Raw genomic sequence first — 19,124 nt, 5'->3', positions numbered from 1 at the left:
CATTTCTGTTTTGTAAATAAGTTCTTTGTATCATTTTTTTTTTAGATTTCACATATAAGTGATATCATACAATACCTGTCTTTCTTTGTCTGATTTACTTCACTTAGTATGATCATCATCTTAGTATGATACTCTCAACCATCCATGTTGCTGCAAATGGCATTGTTCCATTCTTTTTATGCATGAGTAATATTCTACTGTGTATGTGTACCACATCTTTATCCATTCATCTGTCCATGGACATTAAGGTTGTTTCTACGTCTTCAGTATTGTAAATAGTGCTGCAGTGATTCAAATTAGAAATCTCCAGCTATATGCCCAAGAATAGGATCACTGGATGATACAGGAACTTTATTTTTAGTTTTTTAAGGAATTTCTATACTGTTCTCCATAGTGGCTGTATCAGTTTACATTCCCACCAACAGTGTAGGAGGGTTCCCTTTTCTCCACACTCTCTCCAGCATTTGTTTTGTAGACTTTTTGATGATGGTCATTCTAACCAGTGTGAAATAATATGTCATTGTAGTTTTGACTTATATTTCTCTAATAATTAGCAATGTTGAGCAGCTTTTCATGTGCCTGTTCTAAGAACATCTCTTACTTCCCCTTGTTAAATAGTAAATTCCTTGATGGGTTCTAGTCTCTTACAAAATGCCCTTTCTTGGCCAGAACTAGAGATTGAATATGTTTGTTAATGGAACAGTTCTTGGATGGATATATTTATTCAATTTATCAGAGGTGAGAGTGAGAATTTTTTGGATACATAAAGAAAACACAAGTTTTGAGATATCTTTCTGAGGAAACAGTCTTATGAAATGAATGAAGGATAAAGTGGTGAAAAACAATCCAGAGAGTAAAGGTGGAGAGCTGATCACAAACTTACATTTGGAGTCAATTATTTAAAAAGGTGGGTGAGTATAGTGAATGAGGATGAGAGGTGGATCCACTGGGGACCTCAGACCAGAGGCCCTCTGAAGGAAGATGCCCAAACACCTTAAAACTGTGGTCATCTCAGAAGGCAGCTGGCCTTTTGCACATACATCTTTCCCTCAGCTTGGTCCCAGACTCACCTGCTCCTGGAGCTCCTGCATCCTCCTCTCTCATCAGCCAGGGCTGTGGGCCTCGCTCCAGTAGGGAGGCTATGTTGGGCTCTGCAACAGATATGCCTTTGGAAAGAGAAAGAAATGGCAGTTGGTCATGCCGTTATTACCCAAGAATTCATCTCCTACCACAGAATCAGGATCAAAGCCCTTATAAGAATGGCCAGAAAAAAAAAAGAATGGCCAGATGAAATTTGAAGGTTTTTGGAAGGACAGTAAAGAGGAACTTGTCCATTTCTAACTATGCTCTTTACGGGACACGGAACAAAAAGTAAAGGCCACTGTAGGTCCCCAGAGATTTCCAATAGGAGCAGGAAGATATAGCTGCAGGCAGATGTGAACTAAGGGCTGGGTGCACTTACCCAGACAGACCAGGTTCTGGTAAGTCTCCAACATCACAGCTGTGTACAGTTCTCTCTGAGCGGGGTCCAGGAGTCCCCACTCTTCTTGGGAGAAGTCGATGGCCACATCTCGGAATGTCAGTGACTGCTGAAAAGGCAGACACTTTCTTACCCACAAGGCCCGAGGGGGAGGGCAGTCCTGGCTGAACAATAGCAGGCGGTGCACAGGCACTGTGGTGTGTGCTGGAGGGTCCAGGGCTTGTTGTTTTGTTTTTGCCAAATACAGATACATATTACAGATAGTGAAAAACAACTCCTTGGGTAAGAAAAATTATCCTGTATTATCAACCAAAATGTTAAAACTGGTCGTGGACCCTGTTTGAGGAAAGCATTCCAGGAACTTATTTGGAAAACAAGGATTTTTGAGGAAAGCATGAACCACTGTGCCTCTACCCTGAGTTTGTAGCCTGTGGTTCTAGTCAACAGATCCTGGTCTCCAGCTGCAACATCCAACAGCATCTCCAGTCTCTAGCCAGCAGTGCTCATGTCAGACTGGCCCCCACATCCTTACTGGTGGGAAACAATTCTTTAATCTACTGTTTCTCCTGCCAAATAGGGATTTTATACAAATTGGTGGTGTTTGTGGACTGACAAACACTCCTGAGTTTGTCTAAAGTCTGAAGACAAGGGAAGACTGTCAGCAACCCAGGACCTCAGTTCAGTCCTGAATGGGTTTTTCCTCCAACTGTAGCCCAAAGCTTTACATATGTCTTCCTGTCCCTATAGAGTTTACTAAATGTGTAAATATATGTAGACGGAACTTTACCACCTTCTAGATTCTCTAATTATTTAATAGATTCTATAATGTCTAATTGGAGAAGGAAATGGCAACCCACTCCAGTGTTCTTGCCTGGAGAATCCCAGGGACGGGAGAGCCTGGTGGGCTGCGGTCTGTGGGGCCGCACAGAGTCGGACACGACTGAAGTGACTTAGCAGCAGCAGCAGCATAATGTCTAATACATCACATCCTTAAAGTCATTTGTCCATTTTTTTCCATTTGTCCATTTATCTTAACATTTAAAAAAAATCTGAATATAAGGTCAGCGTATACTTATGCTCAGTATTTAATGGTGAAATTTACATGTAAGTACAATGAAATGTGAAAACTGTATATTTAAGTTAAAAATGGATTATAGATTTCTCTTTTGATAAGTACATTTGAACTGACGTACATTTCATAATTTACTAGAATCCTGGAAAACATATTTGTTTAAATATGTGTCCGTGTGAAATGGAAACTGTTCTCCAACTAGTAAGGAAAAGAAAATCTCACTTCTTTTAAAATTTGTCCTTGGATGTGGGATTAAAGCTCAGGGCACTTGATAACAGCAGTATTTATGAGGATTTCTGTTTTACTAGATGACTTTATTCTCTAGGGTTAGGGTTAATCTTTATTCTTTAGGGTCTCCTTGTAAGAAAAAACAAAGCATAACTTACCTGTGATATGCCTTCCAGAGGTCCAGTGGCCGTGCTCCCCTTCATGGGGACTCTCTCTTGAAGAACAGAGTCCTGTGAATGTGGAGCTGAGGAGATGGAAGGAACTATCAAAAAAAAAAAGCATCAAATTTGTGTCATTCTCTCCCCTCTACCCCCCGCCCCCGTAAACCATCAAAACAGAGTGGTGCCCACTCACAACACCTTTTTTGAGGTTTACTGGTTCTGCAAGTTGTGAGAGATTCTAGTGCGATGTCTCCACATCTGTTCCTCAAAACGGTCACTGATGCAAGTGACTAACCGCAGTTACTGTGCCGAGGGCTTTACATGTGTTTCCTTCACACTCCGTCGTGGCTGAGGCAGCCGTTCCCGTCTCAATGTCTCTCCCCGAAAGCGCACGAGTGGGAAAACGGGTCCAATCAGAAAAAGGCCAGTAGATGGGTTCCCAGTATCTTGATGTCTTAACATGAAAGTATTCGTGACTTACATCATTGTGTTAATTTCAAGTGTACAAGACTGACTCAGTGTTAGTGTTAGATATTCGTTTTCTTCAGGTTTTCCCCCTTATTGTTGTTTAGTTGGTATACAAATTTAAACGAATAGCCACACAGCCTTTGTAAAGCTCAGAAGAGTCCTCAACAAACGCCCGCAGAAACCGTGAGCCAAATCCCATAACCACACGGAGAACAGCCGTGCAGGCGGACAGGACGCCGGACAAACCAACGCGGACACCCAGGCACACTCAGCCCCAGCGACCACTCCCGCCGCACCCTCCCGCAAAGCCCCTCCCAGCCCGCCTCCAAGGACGCCCCACCGACTCTCCCGCAGCGCTTCCGCCCCTCCAGAGATCGGCCGCGACTCTGCGCGCCTGCGCAGCCTTCCCCCTCCGGCCCCCTTGGCACGACCCCACGACCCCACGGGCGACCGCGCACCAGCGTGTCCGTTACTCTCGGGTACCCGGCCCCGCCTCCATGGACGTCAGTACGCACGCGCGCTCCGCTTCCAAAGCGCCTCCCCGTCCCATCCCTGAGCCAAGCCTTGTGAAGCGGAGGGCACCCCCTGCCGGATAAAAGCAGTCCAGCTCGTTGACACACCCAGACACTCCCAGGCCTGCACGCGGCCGTCGCTACCACAATCCTAGCCCGTAGCGGGCCAGGATCCCACTGCATTCTCGTCTCCCGGACCACGTTGGTGAGACCGCGCACGCGCACACTGGGGCTGCGCGAACTCCCGGGAGCCCCCGCAGCGCGCGGGCGTTGTTTTGGGGCGGGCACTTCCGATCGGGCAGGCATCTGGGGGACCTGGTTCGCGCTCGGGACGTTTTCCTCTTGCCGCTCGGGCTACTGGTGCGTTCTCAGGTTAGGGTTCCATGTTGGCAGGGGCGGCGGTGGCCGCCGTTCGCAGCCGCTCGGGGGAGGGTGGCCCGGGCACTCGGCGCTGTGCGGGCCGGGCGTCTGGGTCTTTGGCTTGGGCTGCCGCCCGAATGGGCGAGTTCAGTGTAGTGCGGGCGTTATCAATATATTGGTGTTTATGAAAGAAACTCGTGTGTGTGTGTGTGTGTGTGTGTGTGTGTGTGTATACACACATGTGTACGGGCTTGTATTATTAAAGTTATATTACTTTTATTTTTGTTGTTCCTTCGCTAAGTCTTGTCCGACTCTTTGCGACCCCGTGGACTGCAGCACTCCAGGCGCCCCTGTCCTAAACAGTCTCCCGGACTTTGCTCAGATTTATGTCCATTGAGTCGGCGATGCCATCCGACCATTTCATCCTCTGTTGCCCCCTTCTCCTCCTCCTCCAATCTTTCCCACCATCAGGATCTTGTTCAGTGAGTCAGCTGTAACTAATTCCATCCCTGAATAGGCAATTGAGGCATTGGAAAAAGCCCCGTTACATGCACTGCTCACTAAACAAAGTTGTATTTATTCATTTTGCCCACCCGGCACTGCTGCTTTGGGGATGGGATATTAGTTCTCCAATGAGGGATTGAACCCGTGCCTTCCATAGTGAAAGCCAGGAGTCCCAACCACTGGACCGCCAGGAAATTCCCATAAAGTTGTGTTTTGACAGTGAGATCTTTCCCGGCGTTTCTTCTGGCACATAGTCGAATATGGGTGGCATTATTATGTTCTCTTTGAGTATACTTTCTCTTCAGCTCTGCATTCATGGTGTTATGGGAGAGGGAAGTGTCCCATTCTTGGACCGTCAGGAATTCTTAGGCTTGAGTGCCAAGTGAGGGTCCTTGGCTTCCTGCAGCAAAGAATTCAGAGCGAGCCAAAGACAAGCGAAAGCTTATAAGGATAAGGACATTTACTAGGGCACTAGCAAAAGATAAAGTGTAGGATCGTGGGATGCAGTTTTGAGTTTTAATAGCTTAAGCAGGAGACAGGCTTCATCTGTGGAAATACCTCATCAGTTTTCTTTAAATGAGGAGCAAAACACTAATCTCCGAAGAAGATTGGTGAGCAGGCTCTTTCCTGGAGGAGAGCCGTATGCAAGGTGGTTTCATGGGTCCGAATTTCTATGTGGTGCAAACAGATTTGATTCTTTCACCTCTGAATATTGATAGCAAGTCATTTTTATTTTGCATAACAGACTTTTCTTCTCAAAGAGAAAACTCCTGTTTTCTTTTTTTTAGAGAAAGAAGCAGTATTTTCTCTACATGTGCTATTAAGATGACTCATTCATGAAGTTGCTAAAGTGTATATAAAAAGAAAAGTATAAAATATTTCAAGTCTTATACAGATATATATATACATGCATTCATACACACATACACAAAAAATTTTTTAACTATTTTATTGTTTCTTTTCTGTTTTATTTTAACCACATGAAATATTTATGCCTAAGGCTCTTTTGACCACAGCACTTTATTCCATTCATTCTGTGCTACTCTTACTCTCTTGATATTCTTGTATGTTATCATTGTAATTGAAATACAACTTACAAATAATAAAATACAGATAATATTAACTATGCAGTTTTGCTGTTGATTACAGCCCAGTCAGTTCAGTTCGGTCGCTCAGGTGTGTCTGACTCTATGCGACCCCATGAATTGCAGCACGCCAGGCCTCCCTGTCCATCACCAACTCCCAGAGTTCACTCAAATTCACATCCATTGAGTCGGTGATGCCATCCAGCCATCTCATCCTCTGTTGTCCCCTTCTCCTCCTGCCCCCAATCCCTCCCACCATCAGAGTCTTTTCCAATGAGTCAACTCTTCGCATGAGGTGGCCAAAGTACTAGAGTTTCAGCTTCAGCATCAGTCCAATAAGCACCACTAAAATCAAGATAGATTCCTGTCTCTCCTGAAACTCCCTTCATGCCTGATTTCCTACCCTCACTCTCAGAGGAAACCACTTTGTTTTTGTGACAGTAGACTTGTTTTGCCTGCTTTGTAAGTTTTTCTTTCATCTGACTTCATATAAATGAAACCAAGCAGTGCATACATTTTTGTGTGTCCAGCTTCAGTCATTCAGCATGTTTTTTTTTTTGAGACTCACTGATGATGTCTATTAGTAATTTATTTTCTACTGAGTTAGGGTTAGGGTTAGTGTTCTGTTGTGTTAATATAGTACAATCAGTTTATCCATGTTCTTCTTGATAACATTTGGGATATTTCTGGATTTGGGGGCTATTTTGAATAAAACTATGAATACTTTTAAACATGTGTATTTGTAATACTTTAGAAGAGATAATCGGAGAAGGCAATGGCACCCCACTCCAGTACTCTTGCCTGGAGAATCCCATGGACAGAGGACCCTGGTGGGCTGTAGTCCGTGGGGTCGCTAAGAGTCGGACACAACTGAGCGACTTCCCTTTCACTTTTCACTTTCATGCATTGGAGAAGGAAATGGCAACCCACTCCAGTATTCTTGCCTGGAGAATCCCAGGGACGGGGGAGCCTAGTAGGCTGCCACCTATGGGGTTGCACAGAGTCGGGCAGGACTGAAGCGACTTAGCAGTAGCAGTAGCAAAAGAGATAATAGTTATGAAAAAATACTGGGGTTTAAAGAGTATCATGAAAAGTCATTCATTGAAATAGTACAGTTTATCTAATCTATGGTGAGATGTTTTCTGCTAGACAACATTAAGACTCGGTGCCTCTGGATTTTATTGGAGGCTAGTTGCAAGGCACCTTCTGCCTAGTGTATGTGGTGGTGGCGGTGGCGGCTTCGTCGCTAAGTCGTGTCCGACTCTTATGACCCCAGGGACTGTAGCCTGCCAGGCTCCTTTGTCTCTGAGATTTCCCAGACAGGAACACGAGTTGCCGTGTCCTTCTCCAGTGGATCTTCCCGACCCAGGGATGGAACCCGTGTCTCTTCCATCTCCCGCATTGTAGGACAGATTCTTTACCGCTGAGCCACCAGGGAAGCCCCAACCTAGTATATGCCATATACTATATGCTTTTCAAATTTAAACTCACAGTTAGCATGTAGAAACATGCCTGGCTTTCATAGGAACTTCAGTGGTTAGGACTCTGAGCTGTCACTGCTGAGGGCCTTGGTTTAATCACTCGTCAGGGAACTAAGATCCCAGAGGTGTGGTAAAACAAAATAAAAAAACTTACGCGAATACCCTGTAAAATCTGTCCTCTGATAGCATTTGGTCAACTCTGGAAACTTTAGTTTTTCATTTTTAGGGAGTGAAGTTCATCTAAAATTTGAAATTTTTATCAAGAATGTGAAGTGTTGAACCTTATTTTGAATGCGTTTTATGTGTGTTAATACATCCTCACTTTTAGTACTGTAGAATGCTTTTACAGAATTTTTAAGTGCTTATATTCTCTTTGAAAGAAAAAGCTTCAAGGTTAATAAAACCTCTGTTTAAATTTCAGTGAACTGTTTCTTCTGTGTATTGTTATGTTCATTTTCTAGCTTCTCCATAGGCCTCCGGTTCACTTATAGTTTTCTTGTCTATGCTGCTGCTAAGTCACTTCAGTCGTGTCCGACTCTGTGCGACCCCATAGACGGCAGCCCACCAGGCTCCCCTGTCCCTGGGATTCTCCAGGCAAGAACACTGGAGTGGGTTGCCATTTCCTCCTCCAATGCATGAAAGTGAAAAGTGAAAGTGAAGTCACTCAGTCGTGTCTGACTCTTAGCGACCCCATGGACTGCAGCCCACCAGGCTCTTCCGCCCATGGGATTTTCCAGGCAAGAGTACTGGAGTGGGGTGCCATTGCCTTCTCCGTTTCTTGTCTATAAATGCATTCAAAGTAGTAACTTTTCGAGTATGTTTATGGCCACACTCCACGGGTTTTGTTTTATACTGCTCTCATTTGCTTCATTGTGCTCTGTTGTTTCACTGAAGGAGAAAATACTAGGTAGTAATTAACATAAATATTATTTTGTGAATGTCTAATTTATTATATTCTTATCTGAGCCACAGCCCTGCATGATTTGTTTGAAACTTCTCCATACCTTCCTCAACTTGATAAATGTTTAACTGTTGTTTAAAATGCCTGGTGTTTTATTTAATGTGCATTTTCTGATGCATAATAAATAACGAATGGGGATTTTAAATGCACAATACGTTCTTCAAATATGAATTTTCTGATTAAAAGAGACTTATGACTAAAGAACTTCCCACACACCTAACATTCACAGGATTATTTTCTCTTATGCTTTCTTTTATTTAAGTTAGGATTAGCTTAGACTGACTTCCCTGGTGGCTCAGACAGTAAAGCGTCTGCCTACAATGCGGGAGACCCAGTTTCAATCCCTGGGTGGGGAAGAGCCCCTGGAGAAGGAAATGGCAACCCAGAAGAACTTAAAGAACTTAAAGAACTTATGCCATAGAAAATCCCTATAAATAAGAGAAGAAAAGACTTCTCCTATCTCATTCTTAACCTTGTCAAATGTGGAAATGCTTTTTGGTTCAACTCATGTTAGATTTCTATCAGCAGATTCATCACTATCACATTCATCATTAAAGACCCTATTAATATGATGGTGTAGAAAAGCTTCTGGACACTACCTATCAATCATTAGCAGCTGGAAAATTCACGCTGGCTAGCAACCAAAGATGGAGAAGGCAATGGCACCCCACTCCAGTACTCTTGCCTGGAAAATCCCATGGATGGAGGAGCCTGGTAGGCTGCAGTCCATGGGGTCGCTAAGGGTCAGACAGGACTGAGCGACTTCACTTTCACTTTTCACTTTCATGCATTGGAGAAGGAAATGGCAACCCACTCCAGTGTTCTTGCCTGGAGAATCCCAGGGACGGGGGAGCCTGTAGGCTGCCGTCTATGGGGTCGCACAGAGTCGGACACGACTGAAGTGACTTAGCAGCAGCAGCAGCAGCCAACCAAAGAAGTGGAGAAATCTTGGAAACCCTCTGAAAGTGAAAGTGAAGCCGCTCAGTTGTGTCCGACTCTTTGCGACCCAATGGACTACCAGGCTCCTCTGTCCATTTTCTTCTCCAGGGGCTTCTGCAGACCCCATGGACTGCAGCCTACCAGGCTCCTCCATCCATGGGATTTTCCAGGCAAGAGTACTGGAGTGGGGTGCCATTGCCTTCTCCATCTTTGGTTGCTAGCCAGCGTGAATTTTCCAGTTGCTAATGATTGATAGGTAGTGTCCAGAAGCTTTTCTACACCATCATATTAATAGGGTCTTTAATGATGAATGTGATGGTGATGAATCTGCTGATAGAAATCTAACATGAGTTGAACCAAAAAGCATTTCCACATTTGACAAGGTTAAGAATGAGACAGGAGAAGTCTTTTCTTCTCTTATTTATAGGGATTTTCTATGGCATAAGTTCTTTAAAGTTGGGAAGATGAGTGCCTGAAGTCCTTCCCACATTTCTTTCATTTACTGGGAATGAATTTTGTGTTGAGTAAGCTGTGAGCACTGACTAATGGCTTTCCCACATCCCTTGCATTCTATGGATGTGGCTTCTCACCGGTGTGAATTATCTGACGTAGTTTAAGCTGTGAGCCTTGCCTAAAGGCCTTCCCACATTTGTTACATTTTTAGGGTTTCTCACCAGTTTGGATCCTCTGATGTTGAGGAAGATGTGAACGATGGCCAAAGGCCTTTCCATATTCATTACATTTATATGACTTCTCACCACTGTGGATTCTTTGGTGTTCATTAAGTTGTGTGGTACTGCTAAAGGCCTTTCCACATTCCTTACAGACATGGGGCTTTTCTCCAGTATGAATTCTGTGATGTTTAATAATCAACGATAAGTAACTAAAAGCTTTTCCATATTCAGTACATTGATAGTGTTTTTCACCAATGAGTTCTATGACGGACACTGAGTTGTGAGAGCTGAACAGAGGTTTTCCCACATCCTCAGATTCATAGCGTTTCTCACCAGTATGAATTCTCTGATGTCTTGTAAAGAGTGAAACAGAACCAAAGGCCTTTCCACATTCTTCACATTCATAGGATCTTTCCCTACTATGAGCTCTCTGATGAGGAGTATTGGGAGTGTGATGGAAAGCCTTCCCACACTGCTGACATTGACAAGATTTCTCACCAGTATGAATTTTCTGATGACTAAGAAGAGATTTCTTCTGCCCTGACCTGTTCTACATTCATTACACACGCAGGGTCTACTTCCAGGTGGAACTTTATGAAGCCGGTTACGGGATGTTTGCTGTCTAAAAGTGTGTGTTTCTTCATGGGTGGTTATGACTTGATTGGAACTTTCTTTCTGATTTCGGTGATATATCTCAAATGTGCCTTTACATTCCCAGTCATCTTGGAAACGGGAATTCTCAGGATCTTTGTAAAATTTCCTGTTTTCTCCCACTTGGACACCTGATCTGAAAGATAATGAAAAAGCAGAGATGCTTGTTTTAGTCCAAGGTCAGTTAGAGCTTCTTTAGTAGAAATAGTTTGAAACTGAAAATAATGCTTATGAAGAAAGCACGCTCCCAAACAGGAATCCAGGAATTCCTGTTCTCCAAAACCCCCAGAGTACCTGCTTCAGCAGGAAGGATCCAGCCAATCAGCGATTCATATCTGAAATACTGATGGGGATAGTAGGTGGGCTACGATCAAAAGGTGGGGGTAGTGACGGTGAGCCGGCCTTTTCTCTGGAATTCGGTGTCCAGGCATTTCTGGCAGCAACGGCTGTGGTTTCCTCGTCTTGGTCTCTGAGCCCAGATCGCGGCCGAGGCGGTGTGTACTCGGAGGCGCGTCTCTGCCTTAACGTGGCTGAGGAGACACCGCTTCTGGCGACTTGCTGCTGCCACATTAGAGGAGGCATTTCTGGAGACCTGCCTTAGAGCCAGCTCCCGTAACCCTTCTAACAGTTTTATAAGCACCCATTTCCCATATTTGAATCTTTAAATATAATCTTAATACTGACCTTAAGAAATTGGGGGGGGGGTGGGAAACAGGATTTCAGGAGAAGATAAAGCAGGTTATTAGGAGCAACCCTTCCACTAAAAATGTGTTTTAAAAATAAAACTTACACCAAAAAATCTTTGTCAAAGGTTTGGGGAAAAAAAAACACTCAGGATTAACAGGCAAAAGTCTACGGAAACTTGAGCTCCAAGGCTCAAAGAGTACTGAAGCTGGTTTGCCCTGAGTACCAGCCCTAATTTTGTTCAGATGATCTCCTGTGTATATGTTGTGTGTCTTTTTTGCCCAAACACGTCACCTGGTGTCTTGGTGCATTTGGGCTGCTAGAAGAAAATATTAATGCCACAGACTGGGTTGCTTATAAACAACAAATTTCTCACAGTTCTGGAAGCTGGGAAGAATTCTGAGGTCAAGGCGCTGACACTCAGCGACCAGGAAATAAATCCTTACATTGAGACACCATATTTTGGAGTCTGATAGCAGCAGCTTAGCTTAAGCCCTGAGACAAAGTCAGCCTAAAATCATATGTGAAAGGAGCCTCATTTTCTCTGTAAACCTTTTGAGAAAAAAGTTTAGAAGGAAAAACTGGAAGCCAACCAGGTGAGCTTCCCCTGTCCCCCACAATGGCTCACCTCTTAGGCCGCTGTCTCTTCACCACCAACAGTTACTCCCTTTTTTGCAACAATTGATCACACTTGACTTAGAATTGCTAAACTTTCCATGTGAAAAATAAATGGAACCTAGTCGTGCAATTGCTATCCAAATGCCCAGTCCCTTGAGGGGACATTGACAGAGGAGGGTAACGAGCATGGCTAGACAAATCAGGAAGGTGATGTTTCAGAAGTAACTCAGACCTGTTTCCAGCTTTACCAGGCTCAAACTGTTGCTTCCGAAATCCAGTCAAACTCTTTAGCAGTTCCCTGGAAAGTCAAGTTGGTGGAATCATGATGCTTAGATGATAGGTAATGAATTCTGAGAGTAAGGTCTTAACCAACAGCTGTCCTCCAATTTGTGCACGTCCCTCCCGGTGGATACGTGTGGGAGAAGAAGGAGGGAATTAGCCACTGATACATACTCGGCTCCAGCGGACTTGACGGCTGCATCTTTGGGGCTACCCTGGTATGGAAAAACTACGGTGTTTAGACTTTGAGAGCTGAGTGACCACATGACCATGAGGGGAAGGGTAAATTTGCTACATAAAGGGAAAGGGCACTATAAAAAATTGCTCAGGGTTAATTGAGTTAAAAAGTGCTTATTATGTTATAGTGCCATATATATAAAACATACGCTATTATGTTACAGTGCTACACACACATCTTCCTCAATTTACTATGGGGTTATAGCCTGATAAACCCACTGTAAGTTAAAAATATTTAGTCGAAAAGCATTTAATAATACACTTAACCTACTGAACGTCACAGCTTAGCTTCAGCTACCTTAAAGGTGCACAGACCACCTACATTAGCCACAGTTGAGCACAGCCACCTAACACAAAGCCTACTTTATACTAAAGAGTATCTCGTGTAACTTACTGACTCCTGTATTGAAAGTGAAAATCAGAACGGTTCTAAGTGTATCTGTTGCTTCCCTTTCTGATATCCTGGCTGTCTGAGATAACTTGCTGGAGCTGGAGCTTCTTGCTGTTGCCCAGCATCATGAGAGCCTCATACAGCATATTGCTAGCTCAGAAAAGGGTCAAAATTAAAAACTCAAAGTACAGTTACTCCTGAATGAATATCACGTTCAGTTCAGTCGCTCAGTCAAGTCTGACTCTTTACGACACCATGGACTGCAGCACACCAGGCCTCCCTGTCCATCACCAGCTCCCAGAGCTTGCTCAAACTCATGTCCATCGAGTTGGTGATGCCATCCAACCATCTCCTCCTCTGTTGTCCCCTTTTCTTCCTGCCTTCAATCTTTCCCAGCATCAGAGTCTTTGGGTTTGCATCAGGTGGCCAAAGTATTGGAGTTTCAGCTTCAGCATCAGTCCTTCCAATGAATATTCAGGACTGATTTCCTTTAGGATGGACTGGTTGGATCTCCTTGCAGTTCCAAGGGACTCTCAAGAGTCTTCTCCAACACCACAGTTCAAAAGCATCAATACTAAGGCGCTCAGCTTTCTTTATAGTCAAGCTCTCACATCTGTACATAACTACTGGAAAAACCATAGCTTTGACTCGATGGACCTTTGTTGGCAAAGTAATGTTTGCTTTTTAATATGCTGTCTAGGTTGGAAAAAGTTGGCTTAAAGCTCAACATTCAGAAAACTAAGATCATGGCATCTGGTCCCATCACTTCATGGGAAATAGATGGGGAAACAGTGGAAACAGTGTCAGACTTTATGTTTTTGGGCTCCAGAGTCACTGCAGATGGTGACTGCAGCCATGAAATTAAAAGACGCTTACTCCGTGGAAGGAAAGTTATGACCAACCTAGACAGCATATTAAAAAGCAGAGATATTACTTTGCCAACAAGGTCCATCTAGTCAAGGCTATGGTTTTTCCAGTGGTCATGTATGGATGTGAGAGTTGGATGGTGAAGAAAGCTAAGTGCCGAAGAATTGATGCTTTTGAACTGTGCTGTTGGAGAAGACTTGAGAGTCCCTTGGACTGCAAGAAAATCCAACCAGTCCATCCTAAAGATCAGTCCTGGGTGTTCATTGGAAGGACTGATGTTGAAGCTGAAACTCCAATACTTTGGCCACCTCATGTGAAGAGTTGACTCACTGGAAAAGACCTTAATGCTGGGAAGGACTGGGGACAGGAGGAGAAGGGGACGACAGATGAGATGGCTGGATGGCATCACCGATTCGATGGACATGGGTTTGGGTAGACTCCAGGAGTTGGTGATGGATGGGGAGGCCTGGCGTGCTGCAATTCATGGGGTCGCAAAGAGTCGGACACGACTGAGCGGCTGAACTGAAGTTGGGGGCTATCTATACATACAGAGATAGAGATATCTTTATCTACATATAGCTCTATCAGGTCTATTTATCTCCATGTCAATCAGTAACAGTCTTTCTCTAAACAAACACACAGAGACTTTCTCCTTGAACTAACTAGATAGGCTTCTCCAAGCCCTCAAGGCTCCAATCTCGGATTCTGTTCCTAACCCATTGAGTCCAGTTTTACAAGAATTCTGCTGGGTCAGTTTATCAAGACTCCCCACTCCTACCCCAATCCTTAACATCTTTTCACTCTCGACAGCTTTCAGCAAGAATCCTATTAAGTCCATTTAGCCAGATTCTCCCTCTTGTCTTCGATGATTTGTCTTTGTTAACTGCACATCCAGTGATTCCCCACCTTGCTCCTTGACTATAAATCCCCACTTGTTATATTTGGAATGGAGCCCAGTTTTGAACAAAGGCCTCTGGCCCTGTGGCAATAATTCCTGGGTAAAATTTGCCTTGAGAAACTTTAGATTCTATCCAGTTCTGGTTTTCTTTGACAATATTTTGGGGAAGACTCAGATATTGTGGATAATCCACATAATTACAGTCTTCCTAGGGAAAACGCAAATTAAAAAAAAAAAAAAAAAAAAGACAAAATTGCCCACAGCCATAAGTGGTTTCTGGGGTCTATGGATCCTACGTCAAGAATCTTCAAGAAGGCTGGGATCCTTTTGGGGCTGGACACAGGCCCCACTGCCATGGTTGCTGAGAAAGGTAGTCCCGAGGAGAAGAGCTAAGACTTGCTCATCCCTCACCTCCCCCGACCGACCAAATACCCTCCCTGCCACCCACAAAGAGCTCTGATCCAACCCTGGGCTGAGCAGAACGTCAACTCACACATGCATAAGTAATCACTTTGAGACAAAACCAAGCGAGGGTTCCTAGTAAGTTATTCAAAAAAGTAAATACTTGCAGGCCACCGTTACCAATGATAATAAAGTAAAATTTGAAGTTGATCATTTAGAATGCTTTCAGCTGCAAGTTCACAAAATATTCAACTAAAAGTAAGTTAAGCAATAAAGGTTTATTTTTCTTATATAACAAAAGCATCAAACAGTTTCAAATTGGCCCTGTAACTCCGTGTTGTTAGGGTTCTGGGTCAGCCTCTTTGAGGTCCTCTCTTTTCTGCTCTTGGTTCCAAGATGACCGCAGCAGCTCCAGGCATCAGGTTCCCAGAGAAAAATGTTTAAAAGCAAGAAATGAAAGAAGAAGAGTCTTCCTAATATATCTGTCTCTTCTGAATGAGGACGATCTTTCCCTGAAGACCCTGTAGATCCCTAGAATATACTGACCCTATGGACTGTTAGCACATCAGGCTCCTCCATCTATGGGATTATCCCGACAAGAATGCTGGAGCCAGTTGCTGTTTCTTCTTCCAGGAGATCCTCCTGACTCGGGGATGGAACCCGAGTCTCCTGCAGCTCCTGCATTGGCAGGTGGATTCTTTACCACTGAGCCACCTGGGAAGCCTTAGCAGAGAATGTAGGATAGCTACTTCCTAGTTCATCCTTTTCTGCCTTTGTTTCCTATTGTCTATCATCAGGGTGTTTGGTATTCTCTTTTCTGGCTTCTTAAGTAGTACATTTAATATATTTGAGTACTATCTTTCAGGTTTTCAGGTTTACATGCACTTAAAGGCATAAGAAATTCCCGAGGAGCTTCAGCCACATCCCACATTTCTTGGCATGTAAAACTCTCCTTCTCATTGTTTTCATTACCATCAATGGTAACTGCATGATTTAGTTTCTTGTTAACCCAGGAGTAATTTGGCGTGTTTTGTTTTCAAATTTCCAAGAAAACTCACTTTTGGCTATTAAAAGTATGACACTGTGGTGAGAAAATGTAACTCTGGAATGTGTTAGAGACAAAATTTTCTCCAACCTTTCTGTCTTTTGAAAATCATGGTCTAAAAAAGTTGCACCCATATAATTTTTCTTCAATATGAATTTTATTACTCAGGATAAAAGAAAGCTCTGAATAAAGGAATTCTCGCTTGCATGACATACTTCAAGTCTTTCTCCAAGATCTAAAGAGTAAGTTGTGATTAGCCTAAGCTAATGGACTCTTCCCACTATTTCCATTCATATGATTGCTTGCTAACATAAATTCTCTGATGATTAATAAAGGGTAAGTGCTGATGGACGGCTTTTCTACATTTATTAAATTCACTTGTGTTTCTATATTATGCATTCTCTGATGTTGAAGGGTAGCTGAATCATGATTTAAAGTCCTCCCATGTTCCTTATATTCATAGGGCTTTTCCTCACTATGAATTACCTGATGTTGAATCAGTTGTGAGCAGTGGCTGAAGGCTTTCCCACATTCCCTGCATTCATATGGCTTCTCACCTGTATGAATTCTGTAATGTACAGTAAGATGGGAGACCCGTTTGAAAGCCCTACCACATACCTTACATTGGTAGGGTTTCTCTCCTGTGTGAATTCTCTGATGTTGCTTAAGTTGTGAGCTTACCCTAAAGGCCTTCCCACATGCCTTACATTCATAGGGTTTCTCACCAGTATGAATTCTCTGATGTCGAATAAGAGTTGAGCCTTGATTAAAGGCCTTCCCACATTCTTTACATTCATAGAGTTTCTTGCCAGTGTGAATAGTCTGATGTTGAATCAGCTGAGAACGATGACTAAAGGTTTTCCCACACTCCTTGCATGCATAGGGTTTTTCACCAGTATGAATTCTATAATGCACTTTAAGATGTGAGATCCGATTGAAAGCCTTGCTACAGTCCTTACACTGATAGGGTTTCTCACCAGTATGAATTCGTTGATGTTCAATCAACTGTGAGCTTCGACTAAAGGCCTTTGCACAATCCTTACATTCATAAGGTTTCTCACCAGTATGAACTCGCTGATGTTGTATGAAATTTGAACCAGAATTGAAGGCCTTTCCACATTCCTTACATTCATATGGTTTCTTGCCAGAATGAATATTCTCATGTTGAATTAATCGTGAACCATATTTAAAGGCCTTCCCACATTCCTTGCATTTATAGGGCTTCTCATTAGTCTGAATCCCTTGATGATTAATAAGGAAGTCCTCTTGCCAGAAGTCTTTTGTACATTCATTATATCCATAGGGTTTTTCTCCGGTATGAATTTTCTGATAAAAAGTATGGGGTGCTGGCTGGTCGAAAGTGGATATTTCTTCATTTTCGATTATCATTTGACTCAGATGTCCATCTGGATTTCCCTCTTCCCTGTCAGAATGACTTCTGCATTCCCAGTCATCTCGGAAGCTTGAGCACTCAAGACCGTAACTGGTAAGGCTTTCCATTACCTCCCACGGGCGTGACTGTACTTCACAACTCTGCTGCTTTGGAGAGAATACCTCAGTATCATACCTGGACTTCAGCACTGAAAAAGAACAAAACAAGCATGTGTTGGTTTCTTCCTTTTCCAGAAAAAGGAACTTCTGTAGTAAACACTGGAAAGTTGAGACTCAAGATAATATCTGTATGCTCTTGAATGTGATTAAGAAATTAGAAAATGGACAAACAGAACAGAGAAAGAGGAAACACCATAAATTGAGGTGAATGAGGTAATCAGAGAAATCATTAAGAATAGTTCTAAAATGTTAACGTGGAGCAGAATCACTGCTGAACCATGGTTTTAAAAAAATGAATGTTTCGTGAAACCCTAGAAAAGACAAACAGAAGAGTAACAGAAAACAAATCATTTGTTGCTTGTGGCTAGGGGGTTTGTGTGGGAAGGAGCACACAGGAACTTTTCAGGGTGATGAAAATTTATCTTGTCTGTGGTAGTGGTCATATAAGTGTATACCTTTGTCTATAGTCATTAAAATATGCTTAAAATGCAGGCATTTATTTTCCTATAAATTGTACCTCAATAAAGTGGATTTTTAAAAACGATAAAGAGGGTTGACTGGATACTTCTCTGGCCACAGGAATGAGATGGTGCATCTGCCTGCCAGCGGGTGTGGTGCAGCAGGGCTGCTTGCACATGTCCAGTGGAAGACACAGCTGTGGCCTTCTGCTGTGGCGCTTTCTGTCTCTGACATTTAGCTGAAGACCACAGCTACAGCTAATGTCAGCTGGACCAGGCTCTCCTGGACTTTCCTGTTGCCTAAAAGTGACACCTGGGAAAAAGGAGAGCCTTGTTCCTTGTTTGGAAGATTAGGCCCAAATTGAATGGAGGTGGCCTCTTCCAGAGCATATTCTTTGCTGGTTATTCAAACTGCAAGGAAGGGCTGAATGCTGTTGCTGAACTTGATTCATGTACCTGGTACATGATTTCTACTGCAGTGGCCTGTTTTACTGCAATCATGGAAATCAGTCCCATTCAGCTAATAAAGAATTGGTTGTCGCTTCATGCAGGGAACTATGGGGAAAGTGAATGGGTGCTTTTGAATGTGTTCATAAAGTATATGAGAAAGCCAAAGAGGACTTTATAGGGAGCATGTCTACTTCTTATGGTAGCATATCAGAGACCACTATTCATTTGTTTTTTGTGTGAAATTATTAAGCAAGAACTACTGGAATAAAAAATTACTCTGACAATACAGATGAAAGTCTGTAAAAGAAGTATCAGCTTTGTGGGAATGATGCTGCTGTCGCCTCAGAAATGTGTACCGCAACCACAGTGTATGCATACACATGAAGGTGTGATTATAAGGCTATGTGAAAAGATCAGACAGCGTGTTGCGTTGTTCACGAGGGCAGCTGTCTTTACGGGTCCCTGTACTGTGGTGTAAGAGCTGTGGGAAGGCAGATTCTAAACAGCGCCATTGTAATGCCACCGACGCATCCGTGTCCATCTACTCAGTGGTCAGCAACACCTGGCTGCCAGCGCATAAACAAGGGCAACCAAAAGACTGCAGTGGGCCATGGAACATTAAAGCCAGCCTGGTGGACAGAAGAAAATGAGTTTGGGATCATGTAACT

General features: G+C 43.4%; 2 protein-coding genes and 1 long non-coding RNA gene across 4 annotated transcripts in view; 1 reads left to right on the top strand and 2 right to left on the bottom strand.

Moving 5' to 3' along the window:
* LOC129632315 (zinc finger protein 420-like) overlaps nucleotides 1-3,995 on the bottom strand; it is a 24,498-nt gene extending 20,503 nt beyond the window's left edge. The window contains 5 exon segments of the mRNA XM_055553831.1: nucleotides 1,071-1,166; nucleotides 1,463-1,589; nucleotides 2,939-3,042; nucleotides 3,140-3,395; nucleotides 3,868-3,995. Of these exon segments, the coding sequence (XP_055409806.1) occupies nucleotides 1,071-1,166; nucleotides 1,463-1,589; nucleotides 2,939-2,983 (268 nt within the window). The 5' untranslated portion in view covers nucleotides 2,984-3,042; nucleotides 3,140-3,395; nucleotides 3,868-3,995.
* On the top strand, nucleotides 3,984-17,567 carry LOC129632320 (uncharacterized). Of its 2 annotated transcripts, none has more exons than XR_008704459.1 (3): nucleotides 3,984-4,126; nucleotides 16,166-16,239; nucleotides 17,428-17,567. It is a non-coding gene; the product is annotated as an uncharacterized LOC129632320 (long non-coding RNA). The 2 variants fall into 2 exon arrangements; XR_008704458.1 differs by lacking the exon at nucleotides 3,984-4,126 and adding an exon at nucleotides 4,137-4,281.
* The window catches only part of ZNF582 (zinc finger protein 582), a 13,668-nt gene continuing 10,696 nt past the window's right edge, over nucleotides 16,153-19,124 (bottom strand). Inside the window, exon 5 of the mRNA XM_055553723.1 lies at nucleotides 16,153-17,577. Coding sequence (XP_055409698.1) covers nucleotides 16,256-17,577 — 1,322 coding nt within the window. The 3' untranslated portion in view covers nucleotides 16,153-16,255. The remainder of the gene's footprint in view (nucleotides 17,578-19,124) is intronic.

Source organism: Bubalus kerabau, chromosome 17, assembly GCF_029407905.1.
Source record: "Bubalus kerabau isolate K-KA32 ecotype Philippines breed swamp buffalo chromosome 17, PCC_UOA_SB_1v2, whole genome shotgun sequence".
NCBI classification, from domain to species: Eukaryota; Metazoa; Chordata; class Mammalia; order Artiodactyla; family Bovidae; genus Bubalus; species Bubalus kerabau.
Note: the sequence above shows the minus strand (reverse complement) of the source record. Positions and strands in the feature narration are given on the sequence as shown.